The sequence below is a fragment of the Poecilia reticulata genome, chromosome 9, assembly GCF_904066995.2.
Source record: "Poecilia reticulata chromosome 9, P_reticulata-male-v2, whole genome shotgun sequence".
Lineage (NCBI taxonomy): Eukaryota > Metazoa > Chordata > Actinopteri > Cyprinodontiformes > Poeciliidae > Poecilia > Poecilia reticulata.
Window position 1 is genome coordinate 13,467,839 of NC_088838.1, and position 17,313 is coordinate 13,485,151.

The following is a 17,313-nucleotide window of genomic DNA, read 5'->3' on the forward strand; positions in this document are numbered from 1 at the left end:
ACTTCAAGTGCCAGGGGATTATGTAACTGGCCTCAAGGCACGAGTGCTTTCCAACGTAGTTCTTGTGGTTGATGACAACGCAGCAGCACACTAACTTCTCCATGACACGAAGGCTAATAGAATATCCCCCCAGCGCAGCTCACCTGGCGCCCTTTTCTTCTGCCAAACATAAACAGGCTGAGGCTTGCAGCCCAGGAAGGGACAGTGCTGCTGTCAGCAGTCAGAAACTTCATATCACTACTGCCTAAGTCACCATAAATGAGAAATTTTTTTTTATTGTAAGCGGATGATCACTTCTTCCTATTCCACATGCTAAAACAGAAGTGTTTACAGAGACCATGGTGTTCAACCTGGGGGTCTAGAGCCAAAGGTGGTTCTTTAGGCCCTCTTAATAGTTAATGGGTGTGTCTCAATAAATTAGGGCTCAATAAATTAATTCACTTCAGTAAGTCAATTCAAAAAGTGACATGGGGGAGAATGCTGACTTGACAACTGTCCAGCAGGTAGCGATTAATGTGCTAGACAAGCAGGGTAGGACACAAAAAGTCACCGCTAAAGAACAGAACCATTCACAAAGGGCTGTATTGAGGTGCAATAATGAAAAGTTGAGTGGACGGAAACAATGCAGCAGAGAGAAACGCAGCCTTGAGAAGATCGTGAAGCAAAGAAACTGAAATAAAACAAAGAAACTCTTGGCAAAGAAACCCATATGTAATTAATCAGCACTTTCTAAACTGAATTACAAAAACTTTTTTGGTGGTATATTTTTTTTCCACGATTGAGGAAATGTCTATTCAAAAGAAATTTAAATTATCTTGTGTAGTCTTTTATGGTTATATTCTTTGTATAACCTTCAAAAATTATGTTTGTTTTTTTACCATAAAACAAGCTAATTTGATATATAGCGTTTCCCTCGATGTTCCTGTCTTGGCTGAGCAGCTACTGGTCAACCAGGCAAAGTCTGCGTTGCATTCTTTCTCGAGGGCTGTCGGACTGGATGCTGCACGGGGGCCAAGGGCACGCCACGATGCATGTGACAGGTCAGGCTGTGGTGAACAGGCTGAATGGAAATAGCTTATAGAGCAGAGTGTGTTTAGGAGCAGCTGCCAATCCACAGGCAGGCCAGTCTGAAGAGTCAGCCAAGCCCAAGTCTGGTCTAGACTCCCTCAGTCTGGAAGGCCGGGTGTCCCTGTTGACTTTCACCATCACATAACTCGACTCTACTAACGTAGAGAAGTCACAGAAATCGGCTGAAAATATATAATAGCTGCTTTCTATGTCTGTCACTGGGCAGAATATGATATAACAATATTGAGAGCAATAAACCATGGGGAGGTGTCCACAGCCTTCACAATAAAAAATAGGTTGACTTCACTCTCGCTCCTGTGATTTAGTTGCTTGTTTCATTGATTCATTTTATTTTCAGAAAGAAAAACCTTTGCAAAAAGAGAACAAAGACTTCTGGCACTAGAAATGTCCTTATTCATGAAAAATGCAGCATTTTTCATGAATGCTGCATTTATGAAAAATGCATAGTTTGCTGTTTAATTAACAAAAATAAAGGCTACATTAAAACAGGACTCCTTGAAACATTATTGTCCATATGTTGAGGAAATTACAATATTGTGAAAGTGTTTGCCCCCTTAAATAATTCTCATGTTTTTGTCATATTTACATGGCTTAGATCACCATCAAACAAAACATTGGATAAAGATGACCTAAATACAAAATTCTGAATTTTCAATTAAAAACTTCTTTATTTAAGGGGAAAAAATGCTATCCAAACTGTTCTCTGGAAAAAAGTAAATCAAGAATGAAATCTGATTGAACTACATCTTTTAGAAAACTGAGCTCGGCTTCATAAGATAAACTCTGGCCTGGTTGTTACCTGAATTGCACACAGTTAAATACAATCTTCCTGAAAGATTTCAAAAAGCATCACATCATCTGGAAAAATGTTACAAAGCCCTTTCTGAGATTTAAGGATGCCAGAAAGTGAGAGCCATAGACCGCAACTGGAGAAAACATTTAAGAAAGAAGAAATCTGTAAAGCACAACACCTTTTCACAAAACAGTATTTACACAACGCAAAGTGCTTCACATAATAGAGATTCAATTTCCATCCAGAAGTATCTAATCAAATCAATCCAAACATGTGGACAGATTTTATGTCATTACATATATACTAATACTCAAATTTAGTTTATAATACCAACAGGAAAAAAAAGTTTTTTCATCAGAGGACAATTAGCCGATTTCATTGAGTCACTGACATCGAGCCGTGAAACAATCTCTCATAGTGTGCAAGCATGAGGCGACAGTGGGCAGGTACCCTTTTAGGACAACTTCAGCTGTGGTGGCTCTTTTAGTGGCATCATTTAAAATAACAACATAGTTAACAGATAAGATCTGAGCACAGTAGTGAAATCTGTTAAGATTTCTAGAACAGATCTACACATCGATTTCTATAAGTTATAGATCTAGAAATATTGAATTAAAGCTATAAAAGCTAAAGTCAAAATAATTCAAAATAATTTTGATATAGTTATCAAAAGCACCATATGTGGTTCCAGACTCACATAATCCAAAGCACTGCAGTTAGAGAAAAAAAATTATCTGCTTTGCTGATTCTCACATTTTGTTCACTTGAACTTAGAAAATTCACAAAATGCGTTGTTCAGTGATAAGGAAATTATAAACTTTAACAGTCATAAAAATTCAACAAGTCCAGCCAGAATTGAATCTCTGCCCCTCAGCCGTCAGGCAAGGGCCATGAAGTCCCTTTGGCTTTAGCCCTTGAACCTGCATCAGGAGCGCTCTTCCTCTGATAGAGACGGGTGGTGCAGGGTTTTTTTTTTTTTTTGCTCAGTCCAAGCTCAACCCAGGTCAAAGGTCTCAAAACAGGCCTGACTTCTGTCTCGCCCAAAACAACAACAGAGCAGAAAGGCTACGTTAGGGACCCCTAGATAACACAAATGCCTCCATGCCCACGCACTCCCCCCCCCCACATAAACATAGTGATGTCACTTAGTGACCCCACTGAGTAGATGAAACTCACAAGCAGCTGCGAAGGAAAGCTGATGGTGGGGGAGGGCTGTTTTTAAATTTGTTTTCTGTGCACTTCACCAGACTAAAGGATAAAGGATGGATGCCAAAAGCTTAAATAGCAGTTACAGAAGGACAATGTGGAGTAAACTAACACACACACACACACACACACACACACACACACACACACACACACACACACACACACACACACGCGCGCGGAACTAAGTGAGAGTCTTCCATTAATTTTACAATCGTCCTTTCAGAATTTTGCTAGTTGTACTTAGAATGCCACAAGATCACAAGCAAGAATATTTAAAGACAAGTAAACAAAAAAATTAATGAAGCACTAATGGAATCCTAATGGAAGCTTTAACGCACAACAAGGTTCGTGTCTTAGCTTCTTCTATGGACAACACCATTATAAATTAATGAGTGGAAATGCTGTCTTTTAGGGAGGCTAAAAATTAAAACGGGGAGGTCAGCTCAGCTTGGCACTGAAACTAAAACTTGATTCCACTGCTCTATTTTAGAATCATGTTAAAGCACAAGTTGCTCAGCACCCCCACCCTCGAAAATCTGGGCTGCTGTCTGTGTGCGTGTGTGTGAGAGAGTGTGTGCTGTCCTGAGACAGTTCTCTTCCTCAACCAATCCACGGCTCTGGGCCCAGGAAGCTGGGCCTGTGCCATATTCTGAGCCTACCCACACGTCCGCCTGCCGCCCACCAGGAAGAGGAAATTAGAACCATTCCATCCTGTCATTGCTCCGCCGCCGGAGCACATGAGGGAGAGAGGGATAAACGCACACTGACACCAACCTAACCCCGTCATGTTTTCACAGCGCGTTCACTTCATATAGGTGATTCCCCTCTTCCCCCCCTCGCCCCGCACTCTCAAAATGACAGCTTTATGGGGGGAGAAAGGTCAGCAAAAAATTGCTGTAGAAAGATTCTGCTTATGTCCTCTTAGCACATGTTTAATATCATGGGAGGAGCAAACAGGAGGAAGCGATTCCTTAACTAGCAGGCCGGAAGTTGGGTGGGATAGCTCAGCCACTCCTTCCAGTAACTTTGCTTTGCATTTGTGTGTGCGTGCACATGTGTGAAAGTAAGGAGAGGGAGCTTTATGAGATGGAATAGCACTCACGGCATCTCAAATGGGGGCGAATATTAGGAATGGGAACCAAATAAACTTTCTTCCAGACACATTCTGACCACAGCAGCTCTGTTCATTTTTACAATCTGTATAGTTAGACTGAAGGCCTTCCTGTGATATTGCATAACAGCGTTACTTTCAATCCTGGAAGAACAGGGTTTAGACAATAAAAATGTTTATGGCGCTCATCTTAAATGACCCACAGTGGTGAGCACGTTATGAAAAGAAAGCCACAAAATGAAACCTGACCTCTAATAATGCTTTTAAAAAACTTTTTTTAACAACAGCTTGTAAAACAATCATTTTGTTCAGCCACTCAAACCAAATGTTATACAAATTCCCTTTTTAGGTCCTGAGCTAGAAAATGAAAACCTCAAAGCACTTACACAAGAAAAACAAATAGAAAAATTAAGAGTAACCCTTACTTTTTTAGAGGGTCTATGACGGTCTTCTGGATCTGGTTGACCTGGAATAAAAAGGACACTGTTAAGATTAAACACGCCAAAGCATAAAACATAATTCATTATCAACTTGCATTATATCAGAAGACATTTCTTTATGTAAAAACTCCAGACTCGCATTTCCAAAGTTGTCTGTGTTTTTAAACTCATTTTAAAGGTGCGAGTATAAAAATGATATACGGCAGATGAATGGATAGTGTAAAAGCTGGTACACAGATGGATGATTGGAAAATGGACTTATGAGCGGGAACTTGATGGATAACATGATGGATGGACGAATTGATGAATGGAGTGGGTACAGATGGGTAGATGATGTGCAAACGCTATGAAAGCATGAATAAATGGATGAATGGTCAAAAAGATTAGAATAAATTAATCCCAGAAAGCCATCTTTCTCTATACCATACGCTTCCCTGTATCTCTCCAGATCTGGAAAAATACTTAAGCTAAATTTCAGACTTTTTAGGCCACATAAGAACCCTGAACCAAAGACCCAAACAGCTTCTACATCTTTTTTCTAATTAGTGGCAAAGTAACAATACAACACAAACACCAATAATTATGTATAGCTCAAAATGAGCAAACAGAAAAAAAAGGGAAAAAAGGGAAAGAGGGCTGGCAAAGAAACTTTCATGACGTTGACTCTTTTTATTGTACGCAAGCCCTGAGGAGAAATCCCTGAATATTCATCGAGTCTGCGATACAAAAGGATGGAACTGTCAGGGGACGGACATGAAAGCAAAGCCCAACTGATTTGAAATCCTGTGCAGGGTGGGCTGCCTTACAAGATGAAAGTTCTTAACAAACAAACATTTTAACAATAACAGTTTATATTTTCAAGCATTCTCCTTCTGGTTGTCAGAACCGACAGGGGAGGGAAGGAGAGGTTGGGGGTGTTAAATGGAAGTAAACGAATAACAGATTATGAGGCCTCCGAGCTGAAAATCCAAGTCTCGTCAACAGAAGTTGGTGCGCAATTAATGAAGTTTTAGCGTCATTTACATTGCAGAGATAAAACAACTACAAGAACAACCAGCGTAACGGCGCAGTGCCAGCAAGACAATCAACTCAAGTGATGAGCATGCTGTTGAGAGTGAAGCGGGGTCTAAAGGGAGAAATGCAGAACGACAGCTGCATGAGAACAATGAGCCGCTACAGTAATCATATGTTCGCTTTCTATTGGCAGGACAGTCAATCACACAGCAGCAAGGAAGCAAGATCAGAGCTGCGCTTTGTGAAAGTGCCCTGACCATCTCTGAGAAAACACAACACTCACTGCTTCACACAGGCACATTTCCAACTACAAAATGGTTGATGGTGGTTTGAGGGAAAACAGAGAACCAATAACAAATAAGTACATGGGAATTCATATTTTCTTTGTTTTACATATTCACATCCCCAGCTCCATCCCCTCCCCTCCTCGACTTGAGCTGCGCTGCCGCTTTTAAGGTGAGAACACGCAGTGAGGCGGGAGAATAACAGCAACAGATTTGCTTAAGCATGCTGATGCCCTCTACCCTCTGCCCCTTCCCACAGTGATGGGGGGAGGGTGGGGAGCAGAGCAATTCCTTGGAGGCCCCACAAAGCCTGAGGCCTGATGCTCAAGCAGTAGTCTCCATCAGTGAGTCACGGGGCAGAGGCCATCCCGGCACACAGGCCTCCCAAAAATACACACAGATCGCTGAGGAAATCAATATCCCTCCAAACGGAGCATCCTCCACCGCGCTGCCGCCATCTACACCGGGGCTCGGCTTCGGTAGCAGTGCGCCGCCGGGGCTGAGCGCCCTCCTCAGCCCCAGAAATAAACACACAGACCTGGGCCACTGCTGCCTTCATTATCGCTGCACGTTTTATCTGCTGGCTTTCTCACTCGCGGGCCCTGCGGCGCAACATCTCGTCTCAACGCGGAGAAGAGCAAAGGGTGGATTGCTTTTGTGTCTGTTTTGCTTGAGCAACAAGGTTTGCCGTTTGTGCCGTCAGAACCAACCGCCAGCTTGAAGGGAGAAGTCAGAGTAGTGTTCTGGAGAGCGGCGCTGGTTTATAAACACCTTGCAAACCTAGAGGTGATGCACACTCTTGGACTGACCAGAAAGTTCTCACAATCACTATTTTGCCTTTAGCTCAGTTCGAGCCAATATTTAAAAACGTAGACAAGCAGTTTGGGTCCAAATCTGGACCAGAACCCTAATAGATTTCCACTTGTTGAGACTCAAAGAGCAAAAAAGACAATAACTCAACTGTGTCATCAACGTAACGCCCTGATGCTGAAACTGCTTTTCACTGTGTGTTTTAATAACATGAAAAAAATTAAGTGAGCATCAGTTTGCAGTTTGTATTTTCAAATTAATGGTAGAAGAAATGCAGAAAAAATGACACTTCTTATTTTAGTTGAAAAATAAAAAAAATAAGCTTTGTGTTTTGAACATGGTCCAAGCAGAAGCGATCTCCAGGGTTCTCTACCAAGTCGAGTCCTGGGACATTCGCACCGAAGATCACAAACCACACTGTCCAACCCACATTTCACTTTGTCTAGTCACTCAAAATGGCTCCAATAAAATTTGATGAAGTGTGACTATGGGCTGTCTGAAAGATTGGTATGGCAGAATACCTCAAGCAAGAGAACCCTCTTGCTTGAGGCCAAGTTTAATTTCTACAAGGTTTATATTCAGTGGGGGGAAAAATAAAACAACTTCCACTGTAACACTGAAGACACTTTCTATTTACTTGGACCCAGACAAATAACAACAACAACAACAAAAAAATCCTGACATTTTAACAAAAACATTGGATTAACGTGTGCTGATAAATCCCTTCCTGCAATGTTGTTGCTCTACATCTGTTAGATTTATCAAAATAAAACCACACAACTTACTTCATGTAAAAATCCAGACAGCACTTTTTACACAAAACAGGTTTGGTTTAGATCAGTGAACTCAAGCAATAAGATGGTTTTAAATGTTCAAAGAGACAAACGGAAGTGATGGAGGAGCCCTTGCTGATATTGATTTAATATTTCCTTTGTTGTTTCTTTTGTGCTTTAGTGTATTTTATAGAGTTTTACAAATCAGTTTTATCCTAAGTTTGATCTAATCCTACCAATCACAGAGTGGTTTTACTCTTTTGATGACACATTACTTTTTTAACTCTTAGTTGTGTCTAATCCCTGTTGCACAGCAACTGGTTTCATAACAGTTTTTTTGTAGCACTATGCTTAAAGTGCTACAAAAATGAAGTTGACATTTGTAAGGCATTTTTAGCCAAAAGTATTTAATACATACATTTTTAAGACTTTTAAGGTCAAGAGCAAACTCTGAAAAAGTGCCTGCTTTGTTGTACTGATTTGTTTCCCTCCAATATGTTATCACTGGTTTGATTTTCCAGAAGCAAAACGGAAAAAAACAAACACCAAAAACATACCATGCACTCAAAAGCAAATATGTACATTTCCAGGTGACATATGGGTCTGTGGTTCTTGTAATATTACGTGATGGTTTCTAGCAAGAGTTATATATTATTTGCAAAGATAATTATTTTCTCCCTGTGGTTTACCATTGCAGTATGGAATCATTCTGGCTGACAGTAAAATATGGAAGCAAAAGGAAATATTTTAAGATAACAAATGTGAAAAGCCCTGAACACCTTCTGGTTGGGCAATGAGTCAAGAAACAAAGCTTAAAAAAAATAAAAATACATACCTTTTCATGATCTCCCCTTCTCTGCCCTGTATTGTTTGCTGTTTAAGTGTCTACCCTTCAGAGAGAACTGCCTTAAGGATGTACACATGCACTGCTACAATGATTCACATTATAAGAACCTGTGGCAATGATTATAATCACAAACTGGAGAACGCCGGGCAAGTATACAGAAGAGGTCAATGGAAATAAAACTGTGGAAGGGCAACGAAGACTACTCTATGCAGCGGAAAGTTATCTATCAATCTCAGATTAGCTGTGAGGAAACTATGGAAAACGGTGAGAACATACATTAAATATATTTTCCAGATCTGCAAATTCTGTAAATATAGGGCTATAAATTTGTATTAAGATTATTGCTTAAAACTAATGAAAACTCAAAATTCAGTTTCTCAGAAAACTTGAATATAATACCAGACCTATAAAATGTTTAAAAACAGAGATATTGTGGTATAAACTGCAAATTTGATGTTTGCAAACAGCGATGGTCGACAAAGTCACTTCTCTTGACCCTTTGGGGTTTAATATTTGCTTCAAAGAAAACAATATGATGGGACGCTGGAAGAGACTATTGATGTATAAGTTGTTAGCCTGTAACCATGGCTATTCAAGCCTAAAAACACCAACTCAATGTACAACATGTTGCAGCAAGCACAGACGTCCTCAACGCTGATGTCAGCGTTCATAGTCAGCATTTCTAAAGAAGTATTTAATTTTTTAAAAGAATTTCCATGAATGATCATGGGTTCCAAAAACACTTGAAAACTGAATGGGTGTGATCGCTCTGTGCACCCATCTGATGATTGCATAACCTAAATAGTAGATTAAAAACAAATATCTTTGTTGGTGAGCTCCAATGTCTATTTATTCAACAACTTAGTGGTAAAAAAAGGGGGTTTTCAATTGAAAACGTTGCACATTTTGCCAACAATTTTTGATGAAAATTCAATCAATTAATTATAGACCCTGTAATTAACTCAATCATGATTTTAATTGAGTCCCACCACTATTTTAATTGATGATACATAAATATGAAGGTAACAATATAGGCAGTGAATAACTCCTATGAGTTTTGTAGCAGGTTTTCTTCCCTAGACAAAGCCCCACCATTGTTGTTGAGTTATTTTGGACACCAGTGAGTCACAAACATCAGTCTTGCAGCTGATAACCAGCACCTTGAGCTTCTAAAGCACAATACAATAGATACTTTTCAAAAAACACAAAAGGAGGAAACAGAGAAATAGTTTTTAGCCCTAGGGCTACACAATATAGATAAATATAAAAACATCCAAATTTAACAGAATGCTGTCCAGTTTTTGTTTATGCATGTCTAACAAAAATACTACACCTGATAAAACTGTCATTTTAATAGCAAATGCCAAGACAAAGCTGACAAAGACTGTAAAACAGGGAAATTTAGCAGGAATGAATCTCACCTTTTCCTGGTTAAATGCATCCATCCTTTTCATGGCTGTGTCTAAAGCAGTCATGGAGTCGAGGAAGGCCTGGTCCTGCTCACACAGTGGGTTGCTCAGCAGATCTGCAGAGATCTTCACTGCTGCTTTAGACATGGCTGACAGCCATACATGCACAAGACAGAGAACACTGTTAAAACATTGCCAAATAACTGTGTCAAAAAGGCTTTAAGCGTTTTTTTCAGTGTAAGAATCCTGTATGTGGGAGGGTATCTAAAGGCTTCAGTGAAAGCAAAAGAAAGATGGTAACAATGCTGCCCCCCACCCCCCTTTAAAAAAATCATAGAGGTTGGCAGGGCTGCCTGCCTGCCGTTTTGAATATTCACCAGCTCACCAAGAATCTTTGCCATGTTTCTTCGCAGCAAAATTTACTGTTAATCTGCACACATGGCACTTTGTTAAGACACAGAGCACATTTGAGATTATGTCTTCTTTTAGGGTTTTTCTCTTTTCTATCAAAGAGGCTCGCTCCAGTGCTAAAAACCAGGACTGTTTAGTCAGTTCTTTACTGGTTACATAAAAATAACCAGTTTGATTTCCCAGAGCCAAAGAACCAGCATGGAGCCAGATTACCACATCACTAAAAATGTCTCTTGGACTAAATGTTTCATCCTCCCACCATCATATTTTCAGTTTTTGGAGAAAATCAAAGTGCAGGGAGACAGTTTACAAAAACAAATCCCATTTCATTATATCTGCAAACAGGTGTCCTACTATCTCCATTTTAATTGATTAGGGCAGCTTTTTACAACATGCAGTGTGTCATTGTTTATTAATCCCTATGTCTGATTTAAGCGATAAATCTGGATGTGTTGATAACTTCTGGTGATAATGAAAGACCAATAGCGCTTAAGAACTAATGCTGAAGTTGTTGTGCATGGGTTTGATGGAAAATATCTGCGATATCAGCAATGCGATGCATAGGCCTACATGATGGTGATATCAAAATAGTGGGGAAATAAAGTGATAGTGAGCTTATGTTATCCACTGCTAATTCAACTTTTTAATAAACTTAACTTTGTGTTGTATTTTCTTAACCCTAAATTAAATAGACTAATAGTGAAACAAAGAGTTAAGCATAGGATTTATGATGTTTTCATTGGTTGATTGTCTCCATGAGGCCATCTACTTGCTGCTGAGAAAAGCGGGTTTTTTTTCCCTTCTGGCTCAGAAGTGGAGAAGAAAATACAAATAACCACTAAAACTGGTTTGGTGGCTGTTTGGTGCTGTTATGATAAATGTGCACAGGGGTTACAAGGTGAAAAGAAGACCTGCACTGAAACTAGCTTTATGCTTATTGCATTTTGCCCCGGAGACGATTATAATAACTGCTGTCCCATTTCTGAATAATTCACAGATAACACCAACTAATCATTCACTGGGTTGTTTTAACTGAGATTATAGAAGAGTCAATTCAAAAGGTGGCCTGAGGAGAACTTCGGTAAATTCTTAGTATGTATGTGTATGTATGTATATATATATATATATATATATATATATATATATATATATATATATATATATATATATATATACACACATACATACATATATATACACATACATACATATATATACATATAAAAAATGTCAGAGCTCATACAAGGTGCTTGATGTAAACATTTTTCTGTTAAAACTTAGTCATAGCCACGCAGCTGTCATTGCCCTGTGATTTTCCCTTCTAGCTGGGTGGCCAGGTCTCCATTTTGGCAATCCTCCATGTTTATTTACCCATCTCTGTACTGAGTCACTTGCTCCATGGGCAGACTAAGACACAACCGCCTAGGACTGGAGTTGGCATTGGTAGTCCGAGTTCACAGAGGTTGATACATTTGAGAAGAACTACTGACTGCAGACCAAGTCAGCAGAGTTTGAGTCTGTCCATGGAAAATTAAGTAGTAGGATTCATTGGAATAAACGGGGCGTTTACAAAAAGATTCATGCCAGATCAAACTTACTATCACAAACTTCAATGTATTTTACTGGAGTTATGAGGCCACGCAAGAGGAGCATTAATCAGAGCAACCATTGAAGTCTGAGAATGCGATGTGACAAAATGTGAACATGTGAGTGCTATGAGTACTTATGAAATTCAATTTACCATTGCAGCTTTACTAATCCTTTGTAATTTCAAAATGTAACCCTAACATTTCCCCCTGATCATCTATGTGTGAACAAAGCTGTAGCTACCTTTGACTACAGAAAGGATGGCTAACATAACCAACAGTCATCTGTTTATTACAGCGCTGACATTCAGGGCAGGTCTGGTTCTTTGCTGTGTTAACAGTTGGTGGAGATGGGACCTGAGCAGCACATGGAATCCATTAACAATAATGAGGCCCTGACAGCTATGACACTTTGATGATGCAAACATCCATATTCCAGAGCACAAAGGAGAGGAAATGAAGGAGGTTCTTGCTCCTCTATCCGTTCCTGCTCCGCCGCCCCCACAACCGACTTCTTACCACAGGCCATTTCTACTGCTACTTCACAAACACACAAATCCAAAACCAACAAAAAAAAAAAAGCAAATACATGTTGAGTAAACATGGTTGCTGTTGCAGACAAGTGCAAAAACAAATGATTGCAAAGACGACATACAAATCAAAGCCAAAACTGAGTAGTGCACTAAATGTAAGATGAAATACAATGGCAACAAGATTGTAGAAGAGCTTGAAAAGGAAGATTTAGATGGAAGCGCCTTTTGTTTTATTTGTCACATCGTTAACACACCACAGAAAAAAAAAAAGAAAAAAGAAAAAACACTTGCATGTTACGATACTGGTGAAACCTGCTAAGTAACATCCAGTACGTTGGATAACAAGTGGATGGATCTGAATGGAAAACCTAATGATAAGACAAGTATTTTACCAGAACACACCTAAATCAGCCTCTGTGCTTTTCTTCATGTCTTTGTGAAGTTTCTTTGTCTGATCCTCAAGCCTGTTGGACAAGAAGGAGAATGTTTATCAGATAACTCCTCATCTACTGAAATAAAAAAAATTATATCTGGGACCAAGTGTGCAGGGAAAAAAATCTATGTACAAAATAAGTTCTTTTTCACTTGTTCATGTATAAATCAAAACAGATGAAACATAGAAAATGAAACTAATTTAAAACAAAATATAGTTCAAGAAAAAAAATTAAACATTTCATTGCCTCCACATAAAATCTGTTGGCTAATTACCAGTACAGGGAATCTTTTTAGCACTGTAAACTACATTTCTGCTCTAAAACATTAACATCTTCAATCATTCCACTCCACATATTACACTGATGCTGTTAAAAAAGGCAATTACCAGACTAGTGAGTATGAAAACACATGACATTCATTATATCAATTAAGGCAAAAAGGGGGTTTAGGATCTCCCAAGAGACAGCTATATCACATCACTTCTCTTGATTTGACAAAAAAATGCAATGATGTAGGGGCTCACTTCCATCTATTTATAGGACTATATCATAAAAATGAAGAACACCATAACTGCAAGCCTAAAATGTTGGATTTCTGGTGTAAGAACATGAGAATAGATGCAAAAGATTTGAGAAATTGGATCTTGAAAACGGAGGAAATAATTTTAGAGCTTCAAATATCCAGCAGTTGAAAGATAATTCAATAGAAAGGTAAATCAACACGTTAACAGGTGCTTAATATAGTCATAAATGATAAAAAAAAACTTATAAAATCATTATAATTTGTTAATTATTTATTTTCAGTGTTGTGTGAAGGTATTTGACATAGATTTCTTCTATAATTGCTTTGTCACACTTAAGTTCTTTGAGGTCATCAAACAAGTTTTCATATCAGAGAAAGATAATCTTAGTAAACGAAAGAGCCCTTGTTAAACAATGAATTCAATTACAAATTTTAAAAAAGCAAACGACTCCAGCCCTGTGTGAAAATTTAACAGGGATTAACCACCTGTTGAGAACATCTGAATGTACAACCAAGCAGCATTAAAACAAGAAACCATGTGTGATATTTCCAAGCAGCTAATATATTACATGTATTTTGAGTTCTACCTGCTACTGACATTGCAATAAATATTAAGAAATACTGCTTTCATCATATATCTGTTTAAATGCAACAACTATGAGCACCCAACTATGTTAAATGAAAAGAAGAAAAACAGAAATATCTCATCTAATAAAACTTATTTATTCTTTAAACTGGAAACAGAGCAACATGAGGTCAGAAATGCAAAATGCACATTTTGACTATGAATTCTTGAAGTTAATGTCACAAGATCCTTTATTCTATACCCCAATAGCGTTTACACTCCGACGTCAAATCCAAATCACTTCCAACTAAAAGAAATTTTGTAATACTACTTTTGCTCCACTTAAAATGTGTAAATAATCCACAATCCTGTTGAGTTGTGATCACGTTAATCTGCATTTCACAACATAAACGCTAAAAAAAAATTCTTACTTTACTTAAAAGACTGAAAATGCCTTACTGAGAGTGTTACCTTTTTTATGCATTTACCCTGAAAGCAAAAGTCCTTGGCTCCTTTAATTAAAGCGTTTCACTAAGGCTGGCAGATTTTATCTTTGTACTTGAATGCAACCTCTGTAACCTGTCTGTGTGATATTCAGCAGGGACTGGAAGGGTTTAAATGATGTTTGCAAATACAAATAAAAATGCAGGATATCGCTAATGAAAATTAGCAGGGAATATGAACTGCAGTTAGAAAAAACCAGGAGATTAAATGCTGTGGACATTCAACCAATTCAACATAATTAGCACCATCCCACCACAAGACTTCACTTTAGCTAAGAGTTCATCCAAAAAGTCCTGCCTTCCTTTTAGGGTTGTTTTGGGGATGCATTTCTTTTGGTCTTTGTCTAATTTGGCCCAGGTTCCTACAGTGGGAATGTAGCCAGGAGAAAAACTAACAGAAAACTACGAGAGTTCCTGAAAAAAATTCCTGCAATGGAAACGCATCAAAATATGAGGCTAAGTTGCAGGATGGTGGGTAAAGCCACTCTGTTGTGTAAATAAGACAGAACTGCTTCAGACCAGTGTCCATACACTCACAATTTTGTCTCTTCTATCACCTCCTCCAATACAACGTCTCCACATTACTGCTGTCCTCTCTACTCGGTGACAGTGAGCAAGCCTTTCTGGATGACTACCAGACCAACACCTTGACTCTCTTTCCAGAAGGTGCTAATAAGATGACCTACTGGTAACTCTGCTACTCTTTGCACCAATGCGCCGATGGTAGGCCAGTGCAGCCACAGTCTTTATGAAACGGCACTTATAAAAAGACCGGAATCAAATAAGCACATTTTTAAAGCATTTATAGCACAGATGCCTTGGGTGGCGTCCGATGTAGTAGAGATTCAAAAACATTTGGAAATGCATGTCAGATTTATTTTAAGTCATCATCATGGACACTAATTTTATCAATTGCTCTGTTTAAGACTGGATGGTTACAGTCATCATTTGTTAGCCAGTCAGTGGAGGGAGTTAAACTCTCACTCAACATAGCTTGGGACAGAGGAATGTTATCTTTGGAGCCCCTTATGATGAGCAAGGGCCTTTTGTTTAAAGCCTTGCTGTCAATATTTCCTGAAATAAGATACAACCTGACCAAATTAGAGGTCAAAATCAAGTTCAAAACCTATTGTTCCAGTGTTATACTACAGTTTATCTAATTTATTGTGCCTACATATATGGCTTTAATAACTGATTTTTCAGCAAATCATTATAAACACAAATACCAGTAAAATATACTTATCAAAAAATATAATTATATAAAAAAAACATTTTTTATCTGATAACCATTCAAAAAGTTGCACAAGGCAGGCATGACTTGCCAAAATACAGATAGGATAAATGTCAGAAAGTGTTTTGCTTGTAGTCCATGGATGCACTGCGATGTGTTGATATGGATCTCTAGGGTGGAGAACCTAAATGTCTGCACATGCCCGCTGCTCTGACTCATCTATAAGGTTTATTGGTACCACACCTTCCTGATAAAGGGCCCTCCTACTCAACAAAACCTGAGTGGAAAGCTGTGCTCCCACTCATTTTTCAGGGCCCTGAGGGAGTTTCTGCATGCAGTGATCTTGAGATTTTAAGTGCTATATATTTCTGTCTCTTCAGTTTCATAAACACACTGAAATACCGACTTCTAGCAAATTATAATCTTTTAAAACTATGTAAAATTATCAAAGAGAACTGTATACATCATCATGTATACAACACAAAACCAGTCAAATTTGAACAATACTTTTGAAATGCTTACAAACTTGACACTATAATGAAATGATTTAGCCAATAAAAATTTAATGTAAAAAAAAAAAGGACAACTAACGGTAATAAAAATATAAAGAAGATAGATTTGGTGAGCAAGAAACCACCTTTCACCAAAGCAATGGCACAAAACATTGTTTTACAAACTCGCCCTTAATAATTTCTATCATAATGATTAACAAAACAAGCATATATTACTGCGAATAAAAGTAATACTAGAATGATACTATGCAACTAGATAAAAATGCCACACATAAAATATCAATAATGTTCTTATTGGCAGTGCTTGTATAAGCAAACTTACTTCTGGAGCTTTTCATATTCTCGCTCAAAGTCTCTTTCAACCTAAAAAAGAAATAAGAGGCAGTCAACTTAAAATGGGAAAAAGAGTATAATAGTATCAAAAGTTAATTAAACCAATAGGACAGATTCAATGAATCTATAACAGATTTTAAACCTTTTAATCTGGGTATAGTTCATTGTCATGCCAAGTAAAAATATATAGAAAAGAGACATGTTAAAATTAATTTCTTGAATATTACGCTTTTAATTTAGTGAAAGAGGTGCTTAGTGAACCAAACTGCAGTGTGCATGTGATGCTAGTGTTGGAAAGTGCAGTAAAATAATGGAGAGTAGTGATACTGTCAAGAAGATCATTCTGTGACTGTCTTGTAAGTATAAGTACACATTGATGAGGCACTAACCTGCGTGTTCGGTCTGTTTTTTTGTTTTTTTTCTTCTCCAGTAAAGTATAAGCGATACATAAGAAAACCTAAAGTTGAATTATAACATACTACGGCTGACTAAACATTTTTTCTCACCTAATCTTTCAAACAACTGATTAGACCCATTGACTTTAATAAGACTGTCTTATTTCAGTTTGAATTATTTTTTACAATAAACTCTAGCATTTACTGAGTACCACAAAATAAAAAGTTGAATAAAGGTTTACACATTTTATATCATGCTCCCGATGTCTAAAATCCCTGAGTGGAAATTCAGAATGTTAAATATAATGAGACCAAAAGGGATATAAGCAAACAATGATCTTAGTTCAGTAATAAGTGTAAATTTAAAAGAAAGAAAGAAAAAACTATAGCATTAAATTACATGCAACCTGCCAGTGATTTATTTTTATTACCTGTATTTATTGTTTACGAGTCTGTTTAATTTATTAAGATGTGAATTTAACATTAAAATTATAAGTGATTAAAACCG

The 17,313-nt window shown here is 37.9% G+C and overlaps 1 protein-coding gene across 1 annotated transcript in view; it reads right to left on the minus strand.

Moving 5' to 3' along the window:
• The window catches only part of bin3 (bridging integrator 3), a 35,053-nt gene that overhangs the window by 8,218 nt on the left and 9,522 nt on the right, over positions 1–17,313 (minus strand). Inside the window, exons 3-6 of the mRNA XM_008419003.3 lie at positions 16,400–16,440; positions 12,712–12,773; positions 9,792–9,928; positions 4,628–4,668 (exon numbers count right to left, since the gene is read on the minus strand). Coding sequence (XP_008417225.1) covers positions 4,628–4,668; positions 9,792–9,928; positions 12,712–12,773; positions 16,400–16,440 — 281 coding nt within the window. The remainder of the gene's footprint in view (positions 1–4,627; positions 4,669–9,791; positions 9,929–12,711; positions 12,774–16,399; positions 16,441–17,313) is intronic.